This window comes from Schistocerca cancellata, chromosome 2 (genome assembly GCF_023864275.1).
Source record: "Schistocerca cancellata isolate TAMUIC-IGC-003103 chromosome 2, iqSchCanc2.1, whole genome shotgun sequence".
Taxonomy (NCBI): Eukaryota; Metazoa; Arthropoda; class Insecta; order Orthoptera; family Acrididae; genus Schistocerca; species Schistocerca cancellata.
Window position 1 is genome coordinate 990,916,748 of NC_064627.1, and position 13,769 is coordinate 990,930,516.

A 13,769-nucleotide genomic window follows, 5' to 3' on the forward strand; every position below is an offset into this window, starting at 1 on the left:
CCTGTTTGGTGTATATTGGATCGCATACTTGTGTACCCTCCGCCCTTTTCTGGTGACACCATTTCAATGTGGCTTTATCCAGTTGTGCATATGTAGGCATTTTCATTTTCATAGCCTTCCACTTTGACATACTTTTAGAGGAGTCATTCTGATAGCAAATTGAATTAGTTTGTTTTTGTTTTTTCTGAATATCATGGAGTGTAGTTTCACCGACACTGTAACTCAGAGCGAGACTCAGCGTATCAATATTGCCTTCAAGTTTGCATATTATTTCCAGTTTCTGCTGTATCAGCACAACAACACGTTTTTGCTTTACAGAAATTGTTGGGTACTAACAGAAAACCAAATTACTACAGTACCCACCACAACAATACACTCCAGTGCTTACGGTGTTTGAGCAGCACATTGTTTACTTCACTTGTGTTTTAACTTGACATCATTGAACGGTAACCAGCCCTGGGTAAACAAAGAATTTCAGCAAAAAGCTTAAGCAGCCTTTCTTTTTTTTAAATAGAAGGGGGAGGGGGGGCGGCAAATGGGCATGCGGATAACCCACTCATATATAATCGAGAGTTTACTGTAACATACTAATTATCATGTTAAATAATTGCCATAATAACTTCCAAAACTTGTAAGTCAAATATGAAAATGTTTTATGACACCTTTCCATTGTTTTCAGACTGTCAGAAACTCAGCCTTTCTCGTGTTACAGAAGGTAAACAGTGTACATGGTAATAATGTTAAGGAGAAAGTAAACTTCAGACAAAAGTATAGGGGACAAGTAAACTGAAACAACATTTAGTGTAAAAACTCGAACTGGTACGATTTAGTGTGTGGATGATTAAGTCCCTTAAGGAAAAATGAATTGTAGCATTCGTATTACTCTCAACTGATCTAGGTAATAATAATAATAATAATAATAACAACAATAACAATAACAATAATAATAATAATAATAATAACAATAATGATGATGATGATGATGATGATGATGATACTATTACCAGGTATTACAAAGAGATTAGATCTGTCTGATTACAAGAATATTACTCACCTGACTAGTGCCAAAGCAAAATCTTATCATCCATTCTTAACTATTATGGTGCTTATTGTAACTGAGCAGCACAATGTGTCATTTGATGCCCAAAGAACAACTTCACAAGCCACAGTGCGGCACTAGGGATATAAAAGCCAACAGTCCTGCTCTCGCGTCCCATGGGGAATTATTAACAATACACCACTCTGTCTACTGCAGGCACCTCTGTAGTGAAGGTACTATATTAGTATGTTGCATTAAATACACCCCCCCTCCCCCATGAACCATGGACCTTGCCGTTGGTGGGGAGGCTTGCGTACCTCAATGATACAGATAGCCGTACCGTAGGTGCAACCACAACGGAGGAGTATCTGTTGAGAGGCCAGAGAAACGTATGGTTGCTGAAGAGGGGCAGCAGCCTTTTCAGTAGTTGCAGGGGCAACAGTCTGGATGATTGACTGATCTGGCCTTGTAACACTAACCAAAATGGCCGTGCTGTTCTGGTACTGCGAACAGCTGAACGAGGAGAAACTACAGCGATAATTTTTCCCGAGGGCATGCAGCTTTACTGTATGATTAAATGATGATGGCACCCTCTTGGGTAAAATATCCCGGAGGTAAAATAGTCCCCCATTTGGATCTCCGGGCGGGCACTACTCAGGAGCACGTTGTTATCAGTTGAAAGAAAACTGGAGTGCTACTGGTTGGAGCATGGAATGTCAGATCCCTTAATGGGGCAGATAGGTCAGAAATTTTAAAAAGGGAAATGGATAGGTTAAAGTTAGATATAGTGGGAATTAGTGAAGTTCGGTGGCAGGAGGAACAAGACTTTTGGTCAGGTGAATACAGGGTTATAAATACAAAATCAAATAGGGGTAATGCAGGAGTAGGTTTAATAATGAATGAAACAATAGGAGTGCGGGTAAGCTACTTCAAACAGCATAGTGAACATATTTTTGTGGCCAAGATACGATACAAAGTCCACGCCTACCACAGTAGTACAAGTTTATATGCCAACTAGCTCCGCAGATGACGAAAAGATTAATGAAATGTTTGATGAGATAAAAGAAATTATTCAGATAGTGAAGGGGGATGAAAATTTAATGGCCATGGGTGAATGAAACTCAATAGTAGGAAAAGGAAGAGAAGAAAACGTAGTAGGTGAATATGGAATGGGAGTAAGGAACGAAAGAGGAAGCCGCCTGGTAGAATTTTGCGCAGAGCATAACTTAATCATAGCTAACATTTGGTTTAAGAATCATGAAAGAAGGTTGTATACATGGAAGATGCCTGGAGACACTGGAAGATTTCAGGTACATTATATAATAGCAAGAACCAGGTTTTAAATTGTAAGACATTTCCAGGGGCAGATGTGGACTGACCACAATCTATTGGTTATGAACTGTAAATTGAAATGGAAGAAACTGCAAAAGGGTGGGAATTTAAGGAGATGGGACCTGGATAAACTGAAAGAACCAGAGGTTGTATACAGTTTCAGGGGGAGCATAAGGGAACAATTGCAGGAATCGGGGAAAGAAATACAGTAGAAGAAAATGGGTAGCTTTGAGGGATGAAATTGTGAAGGCAGCAGAGGAGCAAGTAGGTAAAAAGACGAGGGCTAGTAGAAACCCTTGGGTAACAGAAGAAATATTGAATTTAATTGATGAAACAAGAAAATATAAAAATGCAGTAAATGAAGCAGGCAGAAAGGAATACAAACGTCTCAAAAATGAGATCGACAGGAAGTCCAAAATGGCTAAGCAGAGATGGCTAGAGGACAAATGTAAGGATGCAGAAGCTTATCTCACTAGGGGTAAGATAGAGACTGCCTACAGGAAAATTAAAGAGACCTTTGGAGAAAGGAGAACCACTTGCACGAATATCAAGAGCTCAGATGGAAATCCAGTTCTAACCAAAGAAGGGAAAGCAGAAAGGTGGAAGGAATATATAGAGGGTCTATACAAGGGCGATGTACTTGAGGACAATATTATGGAAATGGAAGAAGATGTAGAGGAATGAAATGGGAGATACGATATTGCATGAAGAGTTTGACAGAGCACTGAAAGACCTGAGTCGCAACAAAGCTCCGGGAGTAGACAACATTCCATTAGAACTACTGACAGCCTTGGGAGAGCCAGTCCTGACAAAACTCTACCATCTGGTGAGCAAGATGTATGAGACAGGTGAAATACCCTCAGACTTCAAGAAGAATACAATAATCCCGAAGAAAGCAGGTGTTGACAGATGTGAAAATTACTGAACTATCAGTTTAATAAGTCACAGCTGCAAAATAATAACGCGAATTCTTTACAGACAAATGGAAAAACTGATAGAAGCCGACCCCAGGGAAGATCAGTTTGGATTCCGTAGAAATGTTGGAACACGTGAGGCAATACTAACCCTACGACTTATCTTAGAAGATAGATTAAGGAAAGGCAAACCTACGTTTCTAGCATTTGTAGACAGAGAAAGCTTTTGACAATGTTGACTGGAATACTCTCTTTCAAATTCTGAAGGTGGCAGGGGCAAAATACAGAGAGCAATAGGTTATTTACAATTTGTACAGAAACCAGATGGCAGTTATAAGAGTCGAGGGGCACGAAAGGGAAGCAGTGGTTGGGAAGGGAGTGAGACAGGGTTGTAGCCTCTCCCCAATGTTATTCAATCTGTATATTGAGCAAGCAATAAAGGAAACAAATAAAAAGTTCGGAGTAGGTATTAAAATCCATGGAGTAGAAATAAAAACTTTGAAGTTTGCCGACGACATTGTAATTCTGTCAGAGACAGCAAACGACTTCGAAGAGCAGCTGAACGGAATGGACAGTGTCTTGAAAGGAGGGTATAAGATGAACATCAACAAAAGCAAAACAAGGATAATGGAATGCAGTCGAATTAAGTCGGGTGATGCTGAAGGAATTAGATTAGGAAATGAGACACTTACAGTAGGAAAAGGAGTTTTGCTATTTGGGGAGCAAAATAACTGATGATGGTTGAAGTAGAGAGAATATAAAATGTAGACTGGCAATGTCAAGGAAAGTGTTTCTGAAGAAGAGAAATTTGTTAACATCGAGTATAGATTTAAATGTCAGGAAGTCGTTTCTGAAAGTATTTGTATGGAGTGTAGCCATGTATGGAAGCGAAACGTGGACGATAAATAGCTTAGACAAGAAGACAATAGAAGCTTTCGAAATGTGGTGCTACAGAAGAATGCTGAAGAATAGATGGGTAGATCACGTAACTAATGAGGAGGTATTGAATAGAATTGGGGAGAAGAGAAGCTTGTGGCACAACTTAGACTAGAAGAAGGGATCGGTTGGTAGGACACGTTCTGAAACATCGAGGGATCACCAATTTAGTATTGGAGGGCAACGTGGAGGGTAAAAATCATAGAGGGAGACCAAGAGATGAATACACTTAACAGATTCAGAAGGATGTAGGCTGCAGTAGGTACTGGGAGATGAAGAGGCTTGCACAGGATGAGTAGCATGGAGAGCTGCATCAAACCAGTCTCAGGACTGAAGACAAGACAACAACAATAACATCATGTAATACAGTTTGTCAGTTGCATCAGATGACGCTACAGTTTTGCTGGTTACATTCATGACATTCCTAGCTGACAAGTGCACTGTGAATGGGGACTGACATTTATTTTAGTCCCATTATCAACATAGAGTACCATTATCCAAGTATAGGTCATTCAATTAAACCATCGTCAGTCACGCTCACTCAAGGCATTTATTCGGTATCTTTGCTGTTCATTACTGGTTAATTGTCTTCTAGCTGGCTTTAATCAAAAATGCAGGTTTACTTTATAAAAATTCGTAGTGCAGTTCACACAGAAGGGCTTGAAATTAACTACAAATTACTGCTGCTAGTGCAAGCCTGCTAACTGCATTTCTAAATAGAGAGTAATTTTTTTGTCTGATTTATATTTACTCATAAAAATAGTCATTAAACACATGTTAACAATTTAAGGTTGAGGACGATGAGAGGGAGTTAGTAAAGAAAACAGGAAACACAAATCAGGAATCAAATACAAGTTTACAAACCTCTGTTCGGATCGATGAATAGCTTCAAACACAGACCCAGAGAAATCATTTGTAATGAAAACTGTGTCACACGTTCCATCATTTAGGAACTCACTACCACTATCTGATTCCACAACAGGGATGCCAAATTTCTGGAAAAAAAATTTTGAAAGATTATTACAACACAATCTATTTAGCTAGTGATAGGCAAATAACATACAACGGGTTTCTAAAAACTATGTAATTATTTATTACACAAATGTTTCTAATTGCTTCTATTAATGCAGTATGAATTCTCAATTACTGCTAAATACTATCACCACTGCTCTAGCAAGATCCTTTTTAAAAGATTGACAACTATAACTTGACTGAAGTCAATGCTTTTCATTTACACTCCTGGAAATTGAAATAAGAACACCATGAATTCATTGTCCCAGGAAGGGGAAACTATTGACATATTCCTGGGGTCAGATACATCACATGATCACACTGACGGAACCACAGGCACATAGCAGGGTGTCTACGTGGACAAGAAAAAAAAAAATTCCCGGATTTTTCCCGGATTTCCTGGTTAAAAGCACAATTTCTCCCGGATGAAATTACGTATAAAGCGGGTGAAAATACATCCGTGTTAAGTAGCAGTATACTTTCCCTCGGAGCTGTAAAACCTATCAGTCCTTTGAATCGTAAAGGTCTTATACCGGCGGAGGACGTCCCAGCATTTAAGAAAACGAAATCTAGGAAAAACAATGCGTTTGGAAAGTCGTTTGATGCGAGACAATATGCACAGAGTTTATTTTCGTATTGCTAAAGTATATACACAAATTCCACAAATTACAGCACGGTAGCTTCCGAAACTCTAAAATAGAGATTGCGTTAAGCGATGCACTTTTGTCAGCCAGTCATAGTTCATGTCACGTGATCTCGCTAGCGAATGACGGCAGTTATTCAGAGCACGAGGCCTACGAGAAAGACAGGCCGCGGCGCGTACGTTACGAACGTGGGCCGAGCTCGCTCAACTCAGCAAAGTGCGTTTCTACAGCGCTTAACTCGTAAGTAGATGTGTATGTACGAACGAGAATTGCATCGTCTATTGGCATTCACTGATATTAGTCCTACAATGATAGGAAGTCCGTAGGCCTACTAACAGGCTCTAATTTGGCAATTAAAATCGTGCCAAAATGATTATCAGTTGTGTAGAAAAGTCGAGGTGTTCTGGCATGAAGAGCCTTGTGACATTACCCAGAAACACATTATGCAAATTTTTTTGAAGGTCACTTACACTTTTTGCCATCGATCGCATAATTTTTATCTATGTAAAAACAACATTAAATATGAAAATTAACTTGAAGCTAGTTCTTTTTTTAGCGTGTGTTACACGTTAAGTCATATCAAATACAAATGTGCCGGTAAAATTTTAAATAGTGGCATAAATGACTTATCTTCTCGGCCCGACATTTTTCAAATGGCTGATCCTCAAAGTGTTACGTTTTGAATGAGAGTTATAACGCCCTGTGATTTAAGATATTCACTGCACATTCTCACACGTAACATAAATCATCTTGTGTGGAAATTTCCTTTGAAAGTAACGCATCTCAAGCCACTATTCGTAATATTTTCTGGTGATCTGTTAGAAATGTAAACAATTGTGACGTCACACACATCGAATGCACGTTAGTTGTTACGGACGTACTGCGTAATATTCGACCTAAAGCCTTTGACACTTAACGGTGTCGGTAAGCTGGTCTGTGCATTGTGTAAATTACCCATTTTCTATGCAACTAAACTTTTATTTTGGTGTTACTCTCTGATTTGTGTTTCATTGCTGCAATATTATTCAGCAGTAGTGGACTAAAGTTCTTTGTCAGCATATCAGATCTTACACGTCACACCTACAAAACTTTAACTGAAATCTAAAACAACGAAAAATCCCGGAATTGTAAAAATTTCCCGGGTTTTTCCCGGATGAAAAAATTTCCCGGGTTTTTCCCGGATGAAAAAATTTCCCGGGTTTTTCCCGGATGAAAAAATTCCCGGGTTTTTCCCGGATGAAAAAATTCCCGGGTTTTTCCCGGATGAAAAAATTCCCGGGTTTTTCCCGGATGAAAAAATTCCCGGGTTTTTCCCGGATGAAAAAATTCCCGGGTTTTTCCCGGATGAAAAAATTCCCGGGTTTTTCCCGGAATTCCCGGATGTCCCGGGCCGTATACACCCTGCATAGACACAGGCAACAGAGCATGCACAATGTCGGCACTAGTACAGTGTATATCCACCTTTCGCAGCAATGCAGGCTGCTATTCTCCCATGGAGACGATCGTAGAGATGCTGGATGTAGTCCTGTGGAACGGCTTGCCATGCCATTTCCACCTGGCGCCTCAGTTGGACCAGCGTTCGTGCTGGACGTGCAGACCGCGTGAGACGACGCTTCATCCAGTCCCAAACATGCTCAATGGGGGACAGATCCGGAGATCTTGCTGGCCAGGGTAGTTGACTTACACCTTCTAGAGCACGTTGGGTGGCACGGGATACATGCGGACGTGCATTGTCCTGTTGGAACAGCAAGTTCCCTTGCCGGTCTAGGAATGGTAGAACGATGGGTTCGATGACGGTTTGGATGTACCGTGCACTATTCAGTGTCCCCTTGACGATCACCAGTGGTGTACGGCCAGTGTAGGAGATTGCTCCCCACACCATGATGCCGGGTGTTGGCCCTGTGTGCCTCGGTCGTATGCAGTCCTGATTGTGGCGCTCACCTGCACAGCGCCAAACACGCATACGACCATCATTGGCACCAAGGCAGAAGCGACTCTCATCGCTGAAGACGACACGTCTCCATTCGTCCCTCCATTCACGCCTGTCGCGACACCACTGGAGGCGGGCTGCACGATGTTGGGGCGTGAGCGGAAGACGGCCTTACGGTGTGCGGGACCGTAGCCCAGCTTCATGGAGACGGTTGCGAATGGTCCTCGCCGATACCCCAGGAGCAACAGTGTCCCTAATTTGCTGGGAAGTGGCGGTGCGGTCCCCTACGGCACTGCGTAGGATCCTACGGTCTTGGCGTGCATCCGTGCGTCGCTGCGGTCCGGTCCCAGGTCGATGGGCACGTGCACCTTCCGCCGACCACTGGCGACAACATCGATTTACTGTGGAGACCTCACGCCCCACGTGTTGAGCAATTCGGCGGTACGTCCACCCGGCCTCCCGCATGCCCACTATACGCCTTCGCTCAAAGTCCGTCAACTGCACATACGGTTCACGTCCACGCTGTCGCGGCATGCTACCAGTGTTAAAGACTGTGATGGAGCTCCGTATGCCACGGCAAACTGGCTGACACTGACGGCGGCGGTGTACAAATGCTGCGCAGTTAGCGCCATTCGACGGCCAACACCGCGGTGCCTGGTGTGTCCGCTGTGCCGTGCGTGTGATCATTGCTTGTACAGCCCTCTCGCAGTGTCCGGAGCAAGTATGGTGGGTCTGACACACCGGTGTCAATGTGTTCTTTTTTCCATTTCCAGGAGTGTACATGTATACTATTAAAGTACTGATATGGGAAGCACATGTTCACATTTGCTCGTCATTTCATAAATGAGCAACAAGGATGTGATACAGAACTGCAGTTTGACAAAACAGGCGGCTAGGGGGGGGGGGGAGACTGGCGGCGAGGGGGGGGGAGACAGGCGGCGATGGGGGGGGAGGGGGAGAGCGGCGGCGGCGGGGTGGGGGGGAGAGCGGCGGCGGCGGGGTGGGGGGGAGAGCGGCGGCGGCGGCGGGGGGGGGAGAGCGGCGGCGGCGGCGGGGGGGGGAGAGCGGCGGCGGCGGCGGGGGGGGGAGAGCGGCGGCGGCGGCGGGGGGGAGAGAGCGGCGGCGGCGGCGGGGGGGGAGAGAGCGGCGGCGGCGGCGGGGGGGGAGAGAGCGGCGGCGGCGGCGGGGGGGGAGAGAGCGGCGGCGGCGGCGGGGGGGGAGAGAGCGGCGGCGGCGGCGGGGGGGGAGAGAGCGGCGGCGGCGGGGGGGGGGAGAGAGCGGCGGCGGCGGGGGGGGAGAGAGCGGCGGCGGCGGGGGGGGAGAGAGCGGCGGCGGCGGGGGGGGAGAGAGCGGCGGCGGCGGGGGGGGGAGAGAGCGGCGGCGGCGGGGGAGGAGAGAGCGGCGGCGGCGGGGGGGAGAGAGCGGCGGCGGCGGGGGGGGGAGAGAGCGGCGGCGGCGGGGGGGGAGAGAGCGGCGGCGGCGGGGGGGGAGAGAGCGGCGGCGGCGGCGGGGGGGAGAGCGGCGGCGGTGGGGTGGGAGAGGGACGGAGGGTGCGCGGGGGGGGTAGAGGGACGGATGGTAGGCGGGGGGGGGGGGGAGCGGCGGAGGGTGCGCGGGGGGGAGAGGGACGGAGGGTGCGCGGGGGGGGAGAGGGACGGAGGGTGCGCGGGGGGGAGAGGGACGGAGGGTGCGCGGGGGGGGGAGAGGGACGGAGGGTGCGCGGGGGGGGGAGAGGGACGGAGGGTGCGCGGGGGGGGAGAGGGACGGAGGGTGCGCGGGGGGGGGGGGGGAGGGACGGAGGGTGCGCGGGGGGGGGGGGGGGAGAGGGACGGAGGGTGCGCGGGGGGGGGGGGAGAGGGACGGAGGGTGCGCGGGGGGGGAGAGGGACGGAGGGTGCGCGGGGGGGAGAGGGACGGAGGGTGCGCGGGGGGAGAGGGACGGAGGGTGCGCGGGGGGGAGAGGGACGGAGGGTGCGCGGGGGGGGGAGAGGGACGGTGGGTGCGCGGGGGGGGGAGAGGGACGGTGGGTGCGCGGGGGGGGAGAGGGACGGAGGGTGCGCGGGGGGGGGGGGGGGGGGGGGACGGAGGGTGCGCGGGGGGGGGGGAGAGGGACGGAGGGTGCGCGGGGGGGGGGGGGGAGAGGGACGGAGGGTGCGCGGGGGGGGGAGAGGGACGGAGGGTGCGCGGGGGGGGAGAGGGACGGAGGGTGCGCGGGGGGGGAGAGGGACGGAGGGTGCGCGGGGGGGGAGAGGGACGGAGGGTGCGCGGGGGGGGAGAGGGACGGAGGGTGCGCGGGGGGGGAGAGGGACGGAGGGTGCGCGGGGGGGGAGAGGGACGGAGGGTGCGCGGGGGGAGAGGGACGGAGGGTGCGCGGGGGGAGAGGGACGGAGGGTGCGCGGGGGGGAGAGGGACGGAGGGTGCGCGGGGGGAGAGGGACGGAGGGTGCGCGGGGGGAGAGGGACGGAGGGTGCGCGGGGGGAGAGGGACGGAGGGTGCGCGGGGGGAGAGGGACGGAGGGTGCGCGGGGGGAGAGGGACGGAGGGTGCGCGGGGGGGAGAGGGACGGAGGGTGCGCGGGGGGAGAGGGACGGAGGGTGCGCGGGGGGAGAGGGACGGAGGGTGCGCGGGGGGAGAGGGACGGAGGGTGCGCGGGGGGAGAGGGACGGAGGGTGCGCGGGGGGAGAGGGACGGAGGGTGCGCGGGGGGAGAGGGACGGAGGGTGCGCGGGGGGAGAGGGACGGAGGGTGCGCGGGGGGAGAGGGACGGAGGGTGCGCGGGGGGAGAGGGACGGAGGGTGCGCGGGGGGAGAGGGACGGAAGGTGCGCGGGGGGAGAGGGACGGAAGGTGCGCGGGGGGAGAGGGACGGAAGGTGCGCGGGGGGAGAGGGACGGAAGGTGCGCGGGGGGAGAGGGACGGAAGGTGCGCGGGGGGAGAGGGACGGAAGGTGCGCGGGGGGAGAGGGACGGAAGGTGCGCGGGGGGGAGAGGGACGGAAGGTGCGCGGGGGGAGAGGGACGGAAGGTGCGCGGGGGGAGAGGGACGGAAGGTGCGCGGGGGGAGAGGGACGGAAGGTGCGTGGGGTGGGGAGGGACGGAGGGTGTCGCCAAGTCGTGTCATATGCTTTACGTGAGTCGCTAAAGACGGTATTCATGTTGCCGTCTGGAAAAGACTGTTTTGATGGCAGACTCTGCGGACAAAAGATTATCAGTGGTAGAGCGAGCCTGGCAGAAGCCAACCCAACCACCGACACACCATATGTTCCCGCAGCTTACGAAGGGTGTTGGTGATACTGATGGGCTGATAGCTATCCACATCAAATGGGTTTTTACCGAGTTTGAGCACCAGAATAATGGTGCTCTCACGTCATTGCGATGGGAAGACACCATCGCACCAGATCCGGTTGAAGATGACGAGAAGATGTCACTTGTAGTCAGATGAGACATGTTTAATCATCTGGCTGTGGATGCGATCTGGCCCAGGAGCTGTGTCAAGGCGATGTATAAGGGCACTGAAGAGCTCCCGCTCTGATAATGTGGCGTTATAGGATTCACTGCAGCGTGTAGTGAAGAGAGGACGTTCCCTTCCAGCCACCGTTTGAGTGTGCGAAAGGCTGGGGTAATTCTCTCACACAGAGGATAGTGCAAAGTGATCGGCAATCGTGTTTGAGTCGATACATAACTCGCCATTTATAGTAACACCAGGGACAGCTGTTGGGGCCAGATACCCTAATAAACGTTTTATTTTTGCTCAGACTTGGTACGGTGACATGTGGCACCCAATAGTGGAGAAGTCTCTCTCCCCAACACTCCTTCCGTTGTCTGATAAAGTAGCGAACACAGGAACAGAGCTGTTTAAAGGCTATGACGTGCTCCAGGGAAGGGTGCCGCTTATGCCACTGTAGAGCTCGCCAACACTCCGTAATTGCTTCAGCGACTTACGGCGACCACCAAGGGACTGCCTTACACCTCGGGCACCCTAAAGAGCAAGGGATTGTGTTTTCTGCCGCAGAAACAATTGTGCTAGTCACCTGCTCAACCGTCACATTGATGTTACTGTGTGGGGAAGATTCAGCCCATATGGGAAGGCATCCTTGTGCCTGATGCTGGGGCAGTGACAGGAAGATGGGGAAATGGTCACTACCACACAGGTCATCATGTGCTCTCCAGTGGATAGATGGGAGAAGTCCTGGACTGCAAATTGATAAATCAATGGCGTGTAACTACTATGAGCCAGATTGAAATGTGTGGCGGCCCCAGTTTTTAGGAGACTGAGGTCAAACTGCGACAGTAAAGTTTTGATATCTCTGCCTCGGCCAGTAAGCATGTAGTAAAGAGTTGGAAACGTGGAATATTGTCAGAGTTTCGTTGCCTATGCCGAGAGCCAGAGGCAGTAGGTTAGCCAAGAGGTAGGAGGATTTCACATATATCGGAATGTGTCGTAACATAGGGGCAATGGCCTGGTTACACACAACAGGCGAGAGAGAATTGCTTAGCACGCAGGTTTGTGTGAGACGGAGACTTTCGTAGAGTGCAATACAGAGGTATAGCATCAGCTGTACTGCATTCCACAACTTCGCATAAGTCTGCTGCAACAACACGTAACTCTGTCGCAAGAACACCTAAGGGGCGAGTACAACAGATGAATCAGCAGTATAAGTCGAACGAATGCGGTCATTACAAACGAGCATGACGTCAGGACGTCGCTCGTGCTTCCTTTAAATACGCCAGCTTGGATAGCAACAAGGCACTCGCAGTTAGACTTGCAGTTAGATGTGTACTGGGTCGCTGCGTAGAGCTCAGCTCGGTGATCGACATGTTAATCTTTATTAAGGAGATGTTGCAGTAAGGGCGGCCCATCCAGCAGCAGACGCGAGGGGACAGTACTAGCTCTGGTCCTCTCTGCTGCCGCTGTCAATCATCAACCCAGGATTAGCAGACATCGCGGCAGGCTCGCTCACCGCCAATGCTGACCACATCAGTGAGCCATCGTTGAGATCGTGCGGGGCCTAGGCCCTGTGCATCCGCCGTCACAACCAGGTGAGCCGACGACGCTGGGGGACTGCAGCCCATTCCGCCCGTCCACCGCGGACGTGCCACCAGGAGGAGCAGGGAAGAAGACGGGGTGGGATAGAGTACACTCCGCACTACGAGAATGCTTCTGGTGTCGACAGTGCCGGGGACTCCAACCCAGAGCCTCTACGCGCAGCAGCCTGCTGTCCGCAGCGAGCAGGCCGGCCAGCCAGGCGCCGACATCTACGTGCGGCCGAAGTAAGGGCTACGAGTCAGCGAGGACTCGGGGAAGGTCGTTGATATCACCAAGCCACATTGTACTCGGCAGGAATAAAGGTGTTATGAATTAATTATGTTTCTTTGGCGTTTCTGACGCTTCTACAGCTACTTCCTAGCATCCTGACAACTGGAGAGGTCGCCTACACATGGTACCACCCCACAAGGGGCTATGGGCATTAAAATCTCTCAGAAGTAGGAACGGTTAAGGGAGCTGAGCAATCAGTGCAGCTAATACATTCAAGGGTACAGCACCATCTGGAGGAAGATATACATTGCAGACAGTTATTCCCTGTGTCGTCCTTATTCTGACAGGCACAGCCTCAAGAGGGGTTTGAAGGGGCACTTGTTCACTACAGACCGAGTTTAGGACATGAATGCAAACTCCACCTGACACTCGATTATAGTCGCTATGATTCCTGTAACATCCCCTATAGCTGTGGAGGGCAGAGGTCTGCATTGCTGGGAACCATATTTCCTGGGGGGCAAAGCAGATAACAGGTATGAAGCTTAACAGTTGCCATAGCTCAGCCAGGTGGTGGAAAAAACCGCCGCAATTCCACTGGAGGATGACATTGTGAGACTGGGAAGGCATGGAACATTCAGTGAGGCAGTTTACACCTCAGAGTCACCTGCTGCCACCGATTTATTGTCTGAGTAGTCTATATCCGTTGTGTCTGA

At 50.5% G+C, this 13,769-nt stretch overlaps 1 protein-coding gene across 5 annotated transcripts in view; it reads right to left on the reverse strand.

The window, feature by feature from the left end:
* The window catches only part of LOC126162966 (protein ECT2), a 231,247-nt gene that overhangs the window by 185,250 nt on the left and 32,228 nt on the right, over positions 1-13,769 (reverse strand). For all 5 annotated transcript variants that reach the window (XM_049919808.1, XM_049919806.1, XM_049919807.1 and 2 more), the window contains exon 3: positions 5,086-5,216. In XM_049919808.1, coding sequence (XP_049775765.1) covers positions 5,086-5,216 — 131 coding nt within the window. The remainder of the gene's footprint in view (positions 1-5,085; positions 5,217-13,769) is intronic.